This window comes from Chamaea fasciata, unplaced genomic scaffold (assembly GCF_029207755.1).
Source record: "Chamaea fasciata isolate MVZ Bird 193981 ecotype frontalis unplaced genomic scaffold, bChaFas1.0.hap1 SCAF_16, whole genome shotgun sequence".
Lineage (NCBI taxonomy): Eukaryota > Metazoa > Chordata > Aves > Passeriformes > Sylviidae > Chamaea > Chamaea fasciata.
In genome coordinates, this window is record NW_027094101.1 from 7,532,403 (window position 1) to 7,548,595 (window position 16,193).

General features: G+C 44.2%; 1 protein-coding gene across 5 annotated transcripts in view; it reads left to right on the plus strand.

The window, feature by feature from the left end:
* Window positions 1–14,193, plus strand: part of FOXK1 (forkhead box K1) — a 54,931-nt gene extending 40,738 nt beyond the window's left edge. The window contains exons 6-10 of one of the 5 annotated variants that reach the window (XR_010723206.1): window positions 617–783; window positions 1,318–1,599; window positions 3,740–3,964; window positions 6,237–11,130; window positions 11,223–14,193. Coding sequence is in view for 1 of the 5 variants with exons in the window: in XM_066197775.1 (XP_066053872.1) it covers window positions 617–783; window positions 1,318–1,599; window positions 3,740–3,964; window positions 6,237–6,457 (895 nt within the window). In the remaining 4 variants the exon portion in view is untranslated. Of the gene's footprint in view, window positions 1–616; window positions 784–1,317; window positions 1,600–3,739; window positions 3,965–6,236 lie in introns of all 5 variants that reach the window. The other 4 variants (XR_010723207.1, XR_010723209.1, XR_010723208.1 and 1 more) reach the window with 4 other exon arrangements.
* Window positions 14,194–16,193: the final 2,000 nt, after the last annotated feature.

A 16,193-nucleotide genomic window follows, 5' to 3' on the forward strand; every position in this document is an offset into this window, starting at 1 on the left:
GCATTAGCTGGAGCAGTTTCAGGGAACGTTCCACCCACACCTCCTGTTTTCTCTGTTAAAATGTGGGGGAAACAGGAGGAGAATTTTTCAGCTTTTTATTCTGGTTTGTTGTTAAAGAAATGTACAGTTCCTCATGTGTTTGGGACCAGAGGTGGGAACCAGGTGGCTGGGGAAGGAGGCAAGAGGGAGAAGGGGAAGCAACTGCTCTGTAAGCAAATGCAGGGCCAGACACTTGCCTCTACTTGAATCTTCTTCTCCCTGTCACTCTCAAACTCTGACATAGGTTCTTCAAGAATGACTGGAAGTTATAAAACTGATGAGGGCATGCAGCATTTGGGGATTCTCTGTCAGCAGTGGGTCTAACAATGAAATGTTAACCCTGCTCTGAAGGGTCCACCTTCCTTCAGCAAGGAATAACACAGCAGTATTTGGAACTGGAGTGTTCCTGGGGTCCCTGTGTACCTTTCAGCTCTTCCCAGCAGGGCTGCAGTGGGTGGTGTGGAGGGAAGGCTGTCCTTCCTAGAGAATCCTGTGCTGGACATAACTCTGGGTCTCTGCTGCTGTCTTGTGGTCAAAATGCATCTGCACTTGCCAACACTATGTTTTGGTGTTTCAGGAGTGCTCCTGCCTCCCCTACTCACCCTGGCCTGCTGTCCCCTCACTCTAGTGGCCTACAGACTCCAGAGTGCCTGTCGCGGGAGGGCTCACCCATTCCACACGATCACGACTTTGGGTCAAAGTTAGCCTCAGTTCCAGAGTATCGGTATTCCCAGAGTGCACCCGGTGAGTAGCTCTTGTTCCAGAGGCTGGCTGTTCACTTGCCCCACGTGCCATGCTGAGGACACCACAGGAAGGCTTCTGCAGTGTTGTGTTTTTGGAGGATCCAGGACTCTCTTTCCACTTTGCTGTAGAGACTGACGGTGCAAGTACAACTTCAAACCATTTTTCTTTCTCCTCTTTGGCTGAGGGGCAGAATGTGTGGCTGTAAACCTTGAGCTAGGTGACTGTAAAGACCTGAAGCAGAGTGGCCATGCTTGGAAGGCAAAGCTTATTAAGGAAAGCTTGATTTGGGGTATTTTCTTAATGTTTATTATGGCTTTTGTTCACAGAAATGTGCTTTCAGGTGACAAGAAAGGTTTTTGTAGAATAGGGAGAACTTTGAAGGTGGTATTTTTGAAGGCTTGATTTTTTTGCTTGTTTGTTTCTACCTCCATTGCTGCCAGTGCTGAAGTACTGAGTAGACTGGAAGTGCACAGATGAAATAAATGGGAGTCTTTTTTCCTCTCCTGTTAACGTGTGCTTCTCTCTTCTGTTCAGGATCTCCAGTGAGTGCCCAGCCAGTGATTATGGCTGTTCCTCCCCGCCCATCCACCCTGGTGGCCAAACCAGTGGCCTACATGCCAGCATCCATAGTGACTTCTCAGCAGCCCTCATGCCACGCAATCCACGTTGTTCAGCAAGCTCCCACTGTCACCATGGTCCGAGTGGTGACCTCCTCTGCAAACTCTGCTAATGGATACATCCTCACAAACCAGGGCACAGCAGGAGGAGCTCATGAAGCTGCAGGAGCAGTGTTGGACTTAGCTGGTGACCACCGAGGTAGTGTTTCACCTCCCCTTGCTACTCTGCTAATAAGTACTGAGCAGGTTCAGAGGGGAGAGTGGTTGAACATTTTCCCTCACTGGGTACTGAGCTGTTAAAAAAAGATGTTCCCCAGGTAAAACTTAAACCAAATGAGAGCTCATCCATTTTTTTTTTGTCTCCACCAGAGAGCAGAACAACTGTGTTCCCTTGTCTCCTGGGGAACAAAACTGACAGACTTTGGAGCCTGAGACAACATGCAGTGCTTAAAATTTGCTTATTACCATAGAACCATAGAATGATCTGGATTGAAGGATACCGTGAAGATACCTCATTCCAATCCCCCTGCCATGTGCAGGGACATCTTCCACTATCCCAGGTTGCTCCAAGCCCCATCCAGCCTGGCCTTGGACACTTCAGGGATGGGGCAGCTGCAGCTTTGGGCAACCTGTGCCAGGGCCTTCCCACCCTCACAGGGAGGAATTTCTTCCTAATATCTTATCTATATCTGATCTTTCAGTTTGAAGCCATTCCCCCTTGTCCTGTCTCTCTATGCTTTTGTAACTATCCCCAATACCAATATTATGCCTGTATATGGGCTTTGAAAGTGTGTGCATTTTCCAGCCGAAGGAGAGAGCCTGGGAAAGGCTGCAACTCTGCTTCAGGATGGCTTTGTAAATAATTGACTGAGCCCTTCTTTTCTGCAGGCTTGGATTCCTAGAGGAAAGCATGTGCTTCTGGAAGTACAGGCAATGCCCCATTAGAGCAATCTTCAAAAACCAGTTAGAACAAAGGCCTTTTTTCGTCCCTAAGCTGGAAATTCCAGCCTTGGGGGATTTAGTGAGTTAAATATTCTCTTGCTGTGATCTAGACAACACCTTGTCTGCTCCCCATTTCTGAAGGTCTTAGTGCTACAAGGTCAGTGTATGTTGTACCAGCAGCAAGGCTGGTTTCTCTGACTGCTTTTATGTGGGCAGTGGAACAATAATCCCTCTCTCTAGGGGAAGGAAAAAATGACAAAGATCTTCCCCTCTTTCAGCAGCAGACCACTGGCATTTTTAGTTCAGCACTGGTTGTCTTGCTTGAGTTTCACTTGCATTCTCTAGAAATTCCTGTCTGGATCCCATACATGTTCCTGAAGCACTAAGAGTTGCAGCTGCCTGTCACCTGCTCCCTTCTTTCATTCACTGGTTCTTGCTGTTGCCTGTTCTTTCCCTACTTGTCCCACTCATATCCTTTTCTAGTCTCTGTTTTCCCTGCTGGCTGCATTTTCCTTCCTGAACACCTTGCTTTCGTTGCCTTTCCCCTCCCCATTCCCATCACCTTGTCTGCAGGTTTCAGCTCAGTGTTTCATGTCCCATCGAATTCTTGTTGTGTGCAAATGTTAAAATGGGAGAGGCCTTTTTTTCCTACAAGACTAATGAGATTGTGCTTCCTGCTCTTTCTCCTTTGAGACCCACAGGGCCCCTGGAAGAGTTTTTTGCTCTCCTTTCCTGCATGCCTGGCAGGATGCTGTCCTCTGTCGGTTGCATACCTGCTGAATTGACCCCTTACTTATCCTGGGAAGTGAGAAAAGTGCTTTAGTGCTCTCAGGCAGTTACCTCTGTCCAGGAACTCTGCTCTCCATTTTTATTTTTCCTCCATTCTGTTTTTTTCCTATACTTGCACAGCAAAAGATGGCAATTGTGGGAAGACCTCCTTGTAAATCAACCTCCACGTAAGCCTGACAGCAAGCTGCTGCAGACTTTTGGCTCCAAGGCATTAAGATCTTAATGCCTTCTCCTGCTGTGTGGTATTGAAAGTCAGGCCAGTTTGTTTGAAATTGCAAAGTAAGCTATGAGCTTTGCAGTGCTTGCTGTCCATATCACAGCTGTGATGTGCCAATAAAGGAGGTGATGCCTTTTTAAGGCAAAGGGTCAAATTGATGGGCTTGATATTTTTTAATTTTTCTTGTGGCTTATGCCATAAGAAAAATGTTCTTAATATTGATAGAGTAAATGTGCCATAGAGAATATTTTAGTGTTTCCAAATACGCATCCCTGACCTGCTGAGGTATTGTAATCCTGGGCTATGTATCCTTGCTAGAGTGTTAATGAGAATAAAACCTGCCTCTAAGCCAGGGCAGCGTCTGATCCTTGTCTCTTGTGCTCCTCCGCAGGCATGGACGAGAAGCCAACGATCGCCTTCGCCACCATCCCCACGGCCAGCCGTGTCATCCAGACAGTGGCCAGTCAGATGGCCCAGGGTGTCCCTGGGCAGACTGTCACCATCCTGCAGCAGGCAGCTCCCGTGGCCCTGGGGCAGCACCAGCTGCCGGTGCGGGCGGTCACCCAGAACGGCAAACACGCCGTGCCCACCAACAGCATCGCTGGCAGCGCCTACGGTGGGTCTGCTCTGCTGCCCAGCTCCTGGCTGGCACTGCTCCCCAGGCTTAGCAGCCAGGGTGTAAAGCTGCAAGTGTTCTCCCCTCTTGCTTTCTGTGTATCAAGTTATTCCATGTGTCCATCTCAAAGTCTTCCATTACTCCATGTCTCCATCTTGCAAGTCTTCTGTTTCTAGGGCTGGAAATCAGTGGGAGGTTTCCTTCTGTCCACCTCTGCTGCCTTTCTTGGGGGAAAAGCCTTGCTCTCTGGCAGAAAAGCTCTGTCCTTCCTTTGCCCTTGGCTATGCAGTTATTAGTACTGAGACTCTCTACTTCTTGAGGTTATTTGTTGAAAGTGTCAGTGATTCTTGTGGAGAGCCTGTTTTCATTTCTTTTCTTCTGACCAACAGCCTTTGCTTGCAGGATGTCAAATAATAAAATTTCCGTGGTGCTCTTTAGGTCTTGTGAAACATGACTCGGTAGAGTAATAAGAAAATAACATACTTTCCCATCTTACAGTCTTAGAGCCTGAGAGAAACAAGATCTATTTCACCAGGTGAACAAATGTAGGATTTTTGTATACACAGGATGTGTTCTAGTCATTTGTCAAGCATGGTTTTTTGAAATTCCATGCAAGTCATGTCTTGGCAGCCTCCTCTTGCTTGCTCAGCACCTCAGATTTTATGCAGTTGGGAATGGAAATACCCAGGTTTCTTACAGCTTTTTTCACTGAGAGGCCAGGCACTTCTGCTGCCTCAGGCTGGTGCTTTTGGGAGTTTGAAATAAACAGCACTGCTGGGCGTTGGATGCCTTTCATGAAGGTAGGAATGTTTCTACGGAATTTTCTGCCACATCTCTTCACAGTTATTACCTGGCATGCACTTGAATTGCAAGAATCTCATTGGAACTCTGAAAAAATGATAGTGATAAGGTTTTTATGCAGTTATTATAAGATACTAATAGATCAGATAGGTCAAGCTTCTACTAACCACCAGCAGCTTTTGTCTAATATAGAATCAGATGACTTTTTATTTAACGTTTTTATGTTAAAATATTTTAATCTCACCAAATTTCTTGACTCCATCAAAGTGGGAAGTATTCCAGTTGCATCTGAGGTTTTTTTGTAAGTGGCAGTAAATTTTCTGGTTCACAAAACAAAGCCTGAGTCTCTTGACTCTCATCTGTACTAAGTTAACTTCTCTTCAACTGCATGATTTAGGTTTTCTAAGTCACTAAGCTGTAATTGCTGACTGCCCTCATCTTTACCCTATTTTTTTTTTTCCTTCATCCTCTTGATACTCTACAGCTTTCTTCTCATGCCTTGGTAGAAGTTACTGGACTTTGAGGGCCTTTGTTCTGTTGGCTTTGTTTATTTATCCTAGGGCTCATTTTTTCATGCATTTAGCAGTGAACACAGCACTGATGTTCAGTCATTCCATCCTTTGCAAATGAGTCTGGAGGGCAGAGGATGTGCTGTTTCCTGAGTCCCTTTTGGCTTCCTCTCTGATTGATGCAGAGTCCAAAAAACTGCATGTGTTTTGTTTTCTGAGCAGTGGTGTGTGCCAAAGTCAGTGTGTAAGCACATTCTCTGTCTGGAACCAGGAATTGTAGACATTTTTACGGAGGGTTGCTACTTAAATCATCTTTTTTCTAACCGCTTTTATTAATGGGAGGGTGAGACCTTGTGTCAGTGGTGCAATACAAGATTGGGAGCCAGAAATTCCTAAGTTCTGATCCCAGTTCTGATGGGAACACATGTGGTTGTCTAGGGTAAGCTCTTTCCTGCCCCTTTTACAAGTGGGATGTCAGTGCACTCAGTATTGGGATTCTATTTCCCAACAGTTTGGTTTGTTCTTCCTGTGCGAGCAGGGCTCAAAAGAGCCTCTAAACCTCCAAATAACAGGCTCAGCACATGGATGTTGGAGTTCATGAGAAATTCTCTGGCCACCTACAACCCGAGCTAGCTCTCAAAGAGATGTGCTGTAATTTTAACTAGAGCTGGGGACAAATACTTAGCTGGCAATGCCTAGTTTGACAGTGGATGGGAAGAAAGAAGTTCTCCTGTGAGAGAGGTTGTTGCTGGTTTGATAAACCTGATAAGCTGAGGTTGTGGAGGGAGAGGGAAGGTCAAGGCAAGCCAGGCTGTCAAAAGGCACAGGGAAACAACACTTGACCATGTGCCAGCTGTCATGTTTTACGGTGGGATTTTGTTTTCTTGCCTTTCTTGGAATAGCAAACACTTGTTCTGCTTCACCCCACTGATTGTTCTTCTCTCTCTTCGCCTCCTTCCCAGCTCTTACAAATCCACTGCAGCTCCTTGCAGCTCAGGCCAGCTCGTCCACTCCTGTTGTAGTCAGCCGGGTCTGTGAGCCGGGGACCGAAGAGACGGCAGCAGCTTCCTCCAGTGAACCTGAAGTGAAAAGAGCACGGATAGAAGAGCCCAGTGGAGCAGTGCCAGCCCCGGCTGGAGTCATCACATCCACAGTGCCACAAGGACAGGCAACCAGTGAATGAAGAACCGGTGGGAGGAGCTGGAGTGATGGCGGGGTGGGCATGGGATGGATGGCAGGAGACCTAAAGCAGCTTTCACAGGAAACCAACCACAACTGTAACAGCTCAAAACACAGCTGATAAAGAGCTCTTTTTAAAGGCAGATTTTTCAATGGGAGGACAACAGCTGTTAGAATCACAAGGTGCCAAAAAGAATGGAAAATCCCTCCCAAGAACCCATATCTGGAACTCTGTTCTGTCTCTGCTTATGGGATATTTTTTTCCTTTTTCTTTTCTTTTCTTTTTTTTTTTTTTTAAAGATTCAAAAAAATACAGACAACTGATTGTAAGACTGCTGGGATATTTTTAACTATATTTTACCCTTTTGGCTCCAAGGGGATGGGATTTGCAGTTCAGAATCTAAAGGAATGTAATACAAATACAGTCTGCTCCCTGGAAAGAAAACTCTTCACGTTGTATGCCTTAATACCACACTTCTGAGAGCTTTGAACCGTAGGATCATTTTAAGAAGGTCACCTAAGGCAATCAAATGCTGAAAGATGGGTGCAGTATCTCACAACAACGTTAAAGAAACATGGTACCAAGCTTAAAAAAAAAAAGGCAAATGATTCTGGTTTTTTAAAACAAAAAATTCTGAATATAAACGCTTATTTATATGGGGATTCAGGAGGAGGAGTTACAGTGCTCAGCCACCTGGATTTCTAGATGAAATTTCTCTCCATTCCCTCTGAGGGAGAATAGGAAGCCAGAGGAACTGTATTAACTTTGTTCCTGTAAAGATGTTAAAAACAAAGTTGTTTGTATCTTTACAAATAATTTCTTACAATTATTCATCACTTGCTCTGGAGAACAGCCAAAGTATCTTGATGCCTGAGGATCACATGGGGAAGGGTGTCTCCGGGAGATTCTGTGTGCATTTGATTGATCACAGTTTGTGTGGAGCACCTGCTTTTGTTCAAATTAGCACTGTAAGTGAAGGCATGGCCACCGTCTTTGTGAACTTGGGAAAATGTTGGTTGATGTTCTGCACTAAAGCAGTCAACTTTACTTCCTGGTGGTGGTGTGGTCCTTAGCTTGATGGACCGTGGTCAGGGAGGTCAGAGCTGAACCTCTTCCATGGCTACCAGCAAAACTTCTGTGTTATTCTTTGGAGAGAGAACTTCAGGGCTTGGATAAGAGGCAGCAGAGGTCATACCATGGCTCATTCAAATTCTGTCAGGGTGTTGAAGACCAAGGCAAAAGACTTCTCTTCCTATTTTCCATGTGGCAAAACTCCCTGGAGGTCTTCAAACAGTTTTACCAAAATTGATTTGGAGGTTTGCTTTCATTGCTTGGGTCCCTTTCCCATCTCTCCTGCCTTGAGGACTGTTTGGGTTGGCCAGTAGGAGGAGGCCTTTACTCAAACTGTATTCCAGGCTCCTCACGTAGTACAAGGATGTCTTTTGAGGAAGGCAGATTTGACTCAGTTCAGCCACATGCAGCAGCGAGTGCTTGTGACACCTTATGACTGGCAAAGAAATCCACCCCTGCCTGTAGCCTCCAGCAAATCCCTTTGGCTTTACACCCTTTGCAGTCCCCTTGGCTAGCATGTCTTCTGGCAGCACAGCAGAGATTTTTATAATTTAGCAATTATGAAGGCTTTGGTAATGGCAAGAGAGACTTAAGGGGGGTGGGCTGTGCCTCTGGTGGGTCATCCCCCATCTGTACGGATTTGCTGTCCTGTGCAGTCTGACAAGGCAGAGAGGCAAAACCTACTGCAGAAACATTGCAAAAATCCTTCCCCAATGTGCAGTAAATGATACTGTCAGCATATCCATGGGGATTAGGGGTGAGGCACAGCCCTTCAGTGCCTGCTGGAATCTGGGGAGGAAATCCACAAGGTAACAGCTGGCATGACTTGTTCCCTTCTAGGTTTCCTTTGTCTTTGCCAAATCCTATTCAATAACCAAGTCCCACCACTTGAATAAAACCCAGACATGTTTAATTCTCAAGTCCATTGTTCTGCGAGAAATATTGCTGAAAGAAGGAAAGAATTTCTTGATCTCATGATTTGCGGTTACTTTCTGCGGAGAGAGGTACATAAAATATTCATGACAGATCATTTATCTCAGCTGGGCTTTCAGAATTCAGGTGTGTGCCCTTAGTGACAAGTTATTAGATGGGATTTTAGTACTTTGAAATGGTTTTGTGAAGGAGAATTGTTAGAGACCACAAAGTAATTGAAGCAGGCTGGCTTCCAGCTGTCCCTTCTCCCGCTAGGAAGGCAAGGTGTGGCACAGCGGAAAAGCACATGGATTAGCTCTGTTTTCTGTAGCCTTTTCAAAGCCAGGAGTCAGTAAAATGAACTTCAAGGCAGAAGGCACAAGTGAGAGTGCAGCACAGTGTATCTGTGATGAATCATTACTTCTGGGTGACTGCTGGTTTAGATACAGGCACGCCTCTGAAACAGCCCCGAGGCTGGGGAGCGCTCCGGAAGCACAGCAGTCCTTGCGTTTCCAGAATGTTGGGTGAGTCAGAGCAAGATGAAAAACCAACAGAAAATTGTTCAGAATTGTGGAGCTGCCATGATTCTGTGGATTTTTCTTTGCTGATGCTTTTCTCTTGAAGAGTCTAAATAATTAAGCCCTGAACTTCTGTAAAGTAATCCAGCACCAAAGACATCAGCTGAGTGACAATATTTTCATCCACCATAAAGCTGCTGCGTTATATACCTCTTGAAAGTCCATCCTCAGGTTGCATGTGTACATCTGCTTCCCTGAGTATTTAGAACAGAATAACACTTTCTCTTCTTTTTGTGGCTCACGATGCCTTCTGGTTCAAATGGGAGTTGAGAATAAGCAAATATCTTTGTTCTGTTCACCCTTTCTGCCTGAGATGTCTGGAACTTGTCAGTTCATCCTGTCAGGGGGTTTTTGCTTTGTCAGTCTGCTGCATCCCTCTGCCATTGTAGGAAGCAGTCCTGTCACTTGCAGATTTTTTTTGTAGGTTTGCCTAAACGTAGCCTGGTACCAGGTAAAACAGCTGTTCTTGCTAAATCGTGTTGAGAGTTGTGGAAGTGTGGTCCTCATCCAGAACAAGTGAGATGAAGACATTTTGTTTCAGGCCTCAAAATGAATTCTTTCAACGCTGCTCAGTCTGGAAGACAGCACTCTTCTTTCTACACACCAGTCCCGATCCTCCAGGCTGCAGAGGCGTGAAATTCATGTGGTGGTAGAATTAAGTCTTCAACTAGAAAGAAAGTGTTTACCTTAATGGTTATATGCAGTACTCAGATTATTTTAAATTGATAATCTGACTTGTTTTTGTTGTCTAAAAAGTTGCATCTCATCTTTGATTACATTAACTAAAGAAGGTTTGAGGGGAAGTGAAGGTGGAGGCTTTACTGGATTTTCTGCTGTCTGTGTAATGAAGGTCGAGGCATATTGAATATTTAAACTGCGATAACTTAGACCTGGGAAAACTGTAAAGCCAAGTTCTTAATGTATGAATTCACTTTCCACCATTCCCTATTGATTTTTTTTTTCACCTTAGGCAATGACATTGACTAATTTTACTTTGATGAGTTAGTTTATAGCAACTTTCTTTGCCCCAGTTTGCAGGAGTTGAATGCAGTCATACTTTGTTTTATTCCACTGGAATTCCATGTTGTTTGTCTTGACCTTGGCTCTTAGGATACAGAAAGCTTTTTAGAGAAAGATCAATTTAATGTGATTTAGTGATAACACAGCACAGTGCTGAGCACAAAATTGAACTTCATGATTAGCTCATATATTCTTTTCAACTCTTTTTCCTTCCCATATTCCTCCCTCCCCCGTACCATTAATGCTGTCCCCTGTAGCATATCCAGTCATTTTTATCCACTGACAGGAGCAGCACCTTGCATTAAAGCTCTGCCTGAGGACTCAAGGATGAAAATTCCTGTGGAATACATGGAGCTCCAGAGCAGGTTGAGAAAGGTCAATTTGGTCACCCTGTATTAATTTTCATGCTTTGTTCTAGACATGTTACTGTTGGGCAGAGCTTATTCAGGAGAGTGTTTTCAGAGACATGTTAAAGCTTTGTAAGAGGAAAGAAATAACAGCTAAAGCTCTTACAGTGCTTCTGCCATCAATGTCATGGTCTAGCGTCAGCTTTTGGGGGGAGTAAACTTGATACTGCATGTTTGGTCTTGTGTACTGACTTAGAGTTGTCATTCAGAGTTAATTTCAAATTTTTTTTTTCTTTTTTTTCAGTAGGGAAATGCCCACAATGGAATGAAACTTGGAGCACAGAAGGATAGGGACCTGTATCTAAGCAAGTGAGAGCATCTGACCTGAACTCTCTTGCAGTGTGGTGTGGAACACTTCTGCCTGCTGGGGATGTTCAATTGGTGTTGGAGCTTTTCCTCTGTGTTAGCAAGGAGTTACTTACTTGGTGTCACTGGTGTGTGCTAGTGTGTAAGTGAATGTCAAAATGTAGGGTGAAAGGAGAAGTGTTTCCCTGCTATACCTGGGTTTGGGGATCTTGGATGACGGGGATTTCACCAGCAGTAGTTCTGTACCTTTCCTTAGAGTATCCACTCTCACCACACAGGGTGAAAGCTTCTCAGCAGCATAAGAAGAATTTCCCATGCAGCTGCATTTGTTCCTTGCCTCCGAGGAGAACCCAGCTCTGCCTCCTCTGCATGTTGCAAATAGGTACTTGAAGATTCCAGAAAGATTTCTCCAATTTGCTTCCTTCTCTTAAGGCTGAACCAGCCTGGTTGTCTTGGTTTCTTCTTGTCCATCAGGTGGAATTCCTGCAGGAGGTCACTGTGAGCCCAAACACAGAGGCAATGCTGCAGACATCATCTGGGGAATGCTGGATGGGCTGGAAGAGGAATCTTTTTCCTTGGCCTGGTAGCTGCACTTCTGCCAGTACAGCCCAGTACCTGTTTGGGCTCTTGCTGCAAAACAAGTGCAAAGTGTAAGGAACAAATCACAGAGTGGTCTGGATTGCATTTGTGCAGATACAACCATGTTGTCCCTCTCTTCCAAGGGACAGTCCTGGCCTGGGTTTTATTGAGCAGGAAGCAGCACTGAAGGATCTTGATCACTTTTAAAGATACCTGTGCTTTATCTTGTCGAGTGTTAGTTTCAATCCAATGCAGAACTTGCCTAGAGTTCCTACCTGCTGCAAAATCTTTGAGATTTTTTAAGTCCTGCTGCTAGTAAGTTGGACTAGGGCATTAAGAATGAACCTCTAAAGGAACAGGACTTGCTTCATAATTTTGCCCTTGCTGCACACTGAGTTTTTGAGTTTGCAAATGCCATCCTGCAGGAAATTATCTGTCTTCTCTTGCCAGCCAGTCTCTTGGGCAGCTCCTGTTTCTGCTCCTCATCAGTTTTTCCCCTCTATTTGTAGTTATTTCTATCAACTCCTTTAATCCAACTCCTAATTTAATTCCATTGCTTGAAGCTCTGCATCTGGCGAGGATTCTTGTGTTAGGTTGCAGTTACATGAGCAAACAATCTGTTGCAGAACTTTCTGTGTCCTTCTGGGTGAAAAATGATGCCCAAGCTGCTGCTACTATAGCATACACTACTGCTGGAAAGTGTAGCTTCCAATGGAGCCAGCTGTGCTGCGGAAAACAGTTACACTACAAGGTCATCTGGATTGCTGGAGCTGATGGGATTGGGAGGCAATGCCATCTTGCATGTTGATCTGCACCTGATGAAAATGTGGCTGGGGAATCTCTCTCTGGGCTGCTTGGCAGCTGTCAGGCTGTGATTTGTTGTATCAGCATCTCTCTCTGCTGGGTGGGTTGTTTGCAGGTCAGTGCATGTGTTTGTGCATACAGGTGTGGGTGTATTCCCATGCCATGATCAGCAGTGGGAATTCTGTAGCTGTGAGGGTGGGCTTTCTCTGTTAGGGTCTCTTTCATGGGGCAATAATACACCAGGGAGCATTTTACTTTGGCCTGAGCAAGACGTTTTGAAAAATACTTGGTTTTCTTGGAGCACTATATTTAAATTCCAAATTTTGCATCAATTTTTGACGTTTGTATTTATATGCTTGGAAAATTCCTTTGATACCTTTTCAATTTACCAACACTGAATTAAAACCTTTCAGAATGTATGGTTTGTCCTCTCCTTATGTGTCTCTTTAAGTTTCAGAGCACGAGGGTAGTTGTGCCAAATCTACTCCTTTGTTCTCAAGACAGAAAAAAAATTGACAATTCATGGGTGGCAGCTAAGGAAGAAACCCTTTAAATATTTTTTTCAGAGACTATTAGATCTGTGTAAAACATAAAATTTATATTTATTAATGTGTGAGTGTGTGAGCGTGTGTGTCAATATAGATATATAAATGGTCCATGACTATTTCTTTCTCTCGAATGGTACTTACACAGACTTTTAAACAGTGTGTTGGTAAATTCCTGCACCAGGCACTGACTCTGAAAGAACGATGAACCTATTTTTGTAACGAATGTGAGCAGCCAGTGGAAGCAGCTTTACTTCAGTGATTGCTTTCATTCCTCTCGCAGAGCAGAAGAGGCAACTTGGTACTTGCATCTTCCTTGTGTAGGATCCCTGCTTTTGCCTTTGTCCTGCTTTCAGCAACCCCAGACCACACTGATTTTCTGGCAAGAAAACCCCCCAAGTGGCACTAATGAAATCTGGAATCCTTTCTTGTCTGCAGTTCTCTCTAGATGCAGTATCAGGGAGTTCTTTACAGATTCTGCTCTGTAAGTAACGGGACCTTATTGCTAACAGAAGAGATTTATGGGGGGTCCACAAGGATGCTGTAAGGTGGAGGAATTCCTCCCTGTCAGGTGGCTAAGCTAACACTGGGGCACTAGGAAATAGTTTCTTTTTCTCTGTGGTGAGATTATTTTCCTTTTATTATGCTTCTGTCTCTTTGTGGGGTGAGGTGTGTCTATATCTCCTTAAAAACAAGCACAGAAAATTTTTCTAATGTTTCCACTTTTACTAAACTGGCCAGAGGTCAGGTGTGGCATAATTCCACCAGAATCACTAAATTCAGAGAAGGGTGTATTTTGAACCACTTGGATCTTTTGAGAATAAAAGCAGGTGATATTTGACTTCCTAATCCTAATCGCTCTTCCAGGAGCAGAAATTCTCTATGAGGATCTGAGTGAAAGCTTCACCTCAGCAATCACTGGCTGGTGATGGGGCTTCAGTCCTGCAGGGAGATCAGGGTTGGCGATAGGAAGAGTGACCAGAATAGGAGCAGTGAAAGGAAGCAGCTTTCCTCCTCATCCAGCAGAAAACAGCCCCTGTGAAACCCAGATTTCCCCTAATATTTGGTTGGTGCCTCGTGTCTGCTGCCAGGTTATGCTGTGATCTGGACCTCTCTGTCCTGCTCCTACCCCACCTCAGTTTCACTTAAAGCAGTCTCAGGCAGAGCCTTCCTTAAAGCTAAGGGCAATGGTGAGGAGAAATGTCTGGTAGCTGAAGAAAAATGAGATTTAAATGGAGCAGAAAAAGCGAGAATTCCTTCTGTTTCACTGTCTTGCTGCTAAAAGTCTGGTGCAGAACATCCTGATGTTCTGCTGATTTATATGCTGCTCTTGGGAGGTGGGCAGGCTGCTAAGTTGGCTCTGTAGCAATTGAATTACTGTAAACCTAAACTTGCTTAATCTCTCCTTTTCTCCCTCAAATGGGCTTGAAGTAGAGGGAAACAGAGTATTGTTTGTAAGATCTTTTTGCTTTAATAGAAAACAGAATGTAAAAAAAAAAAAAGAAAAAACCAACAAAAGCAAAACCAAACTCATTCAAATATAGTGATACAGAAAATGGCTTTAAAATATGAAAATCTTACAAGACCATATGTTGTGTTGGGTTCTGGACATGCTGTTTGTGCTGAGGGAGGCTGGCCTTGTCCAGCCTGCCAGCCAACCTCCACGTAGCCAAAAAGAGCATTTTAAGAGTCTGTAGCTATCCAAAGGACTGTTATCCAAAGGACTGTTAAAAGCTGTTTAGGGATAAATCAAAAGCTGTGTGTGAGCAACGGATGGTAAAGCTGGAAATTCAGATCCAACTCTGAATAATTGCTCTAATAAACAACAAATTCCGAAGAATTGGACTCTCCCCCTGTTCTGCAGATGCTCATTCCCACGGAGTCCCCGGGGAAGGCTGAGAGGAGAACCTGAAATACCTCAATGGCTTCACAGAAGGGTTTGCTACAGAGATCTGGGCCAGCCTTGCCCCTTTCACCTCAGTTTGGCACTTATTTTATAAAATAAGAAGGTGATGGAAAGGGGAAACTAAAGCCATGCTTGCATTTCAGTTCCTGGTGTTGCCTGTGCAAGACACCTCCAGCCAGATGTTTTGGGGTTTGTGGGGTTGGTATTTTTTTTTTTTACATCTGATATCAAAAGTTGTTTGTTTTTTTTTTTGTTTGGTTTTTTTTTTTTTTTTTTTTTTTGTGACTTGTTTTCGTTATCAGTGCTTTTTATAAAGCAGGTGTGTATCCCAAGGGGGAAGCTCCATGTGGGGCAGTGGATGTCAAGTTCATGCTCTTTCTCTGGCCATGTTGCAGTGCTGCTCCTGTGAGATGCTCAAGGCAGCCGTGGCTCCCACCAGGGTGTGGGATCCTGCATCCCAGGAGCAGGACCTGCGTTTCCACATCACATGGGATACAGTGGTTTTGTTTGTTTTTTTAATATAGAGCCATACTTTTTTTTAAGTAATTTGAGATCTGAATGTGATTTCTAATGTATCGAGAACGTTAATATTTTAAAGCTATAACAAAGGTTTAAATTTCTACTTTTTTTTTTTCATTTATTTTAACTGTTCTGTTACCTTAATTTGATGTATGTGGTTGGGGAATGTTGCTTCTCCTCTTAGCATTTGTTTCTATAACCAGAAATAAAATTATATATGAAAGAGAAAATGCCCTGAAATTGCTTTCCTGTTTTTGGGTGACAGACTTGGATCCTTCCAGTGCAGCATCATAGAGGGGTTGAGTTTCCTGCAGCAGTGAGAGGACAGTGTGTTTAATATTTTTTCCTTTTTTTTCATGCAGGAAGGAAGTGTGTATCTGCACACCTTGCACTGTTTAGAGTTCAGACACCCCACTTTTGATCCCTTGTCAGTTATTCGGGCAGCTGTTGACTCACAGCAGACTGAACATATGGGCTTGTGTGTTTGAGATCCATGATGCTTCCCCTGGGGCTTATAAACTGTTCCTCCAGCTCTGGCTTTGTTTTGTCATGAAGTGAAACATTGTTATTTTGCAAGTTAAACTATTCCCCTGTAATTTAGCATAATCGTTTTCATTTAAGCCTATGAGGTCAGAAAACAGTACCTTATCTGTCTTGTAGTTAGACATTTCCTCCTTTGTCCTCCTAATGCAGCTACAATTTCAGTTCTGGGTTTATTTTGACTGAACATTCTTAGTTTAAGGCCTCATTGTCATAAAGAAGCTGTAATTCATAGAATTTTAGAACCACAGAATGATTTGGGTTGGAAAGAACATTAAAAATCACCTCATTCCAATCCTTGCCATGAGCAAGGACACTTTCCACTATCCCAGGTTGCTCCAAGCCCTGTCCAACCCAGCCTGGAACATTTCCAGGGATCCAGGGGCAGCCACAGCTTGTCTGGGAGTCTGTGCCAGGGCCTCCCCAGTCTCACAGGGAAGAATTTTTTTCCCAAAATCCCATCTAACACTGCCCTCCCAGTCTGAAAACTCTGCCCCTTGTCTTGTCACTGCATGCCCTTTTAAAAAGTTTCTCTCCAACTTTCTTGTAGTC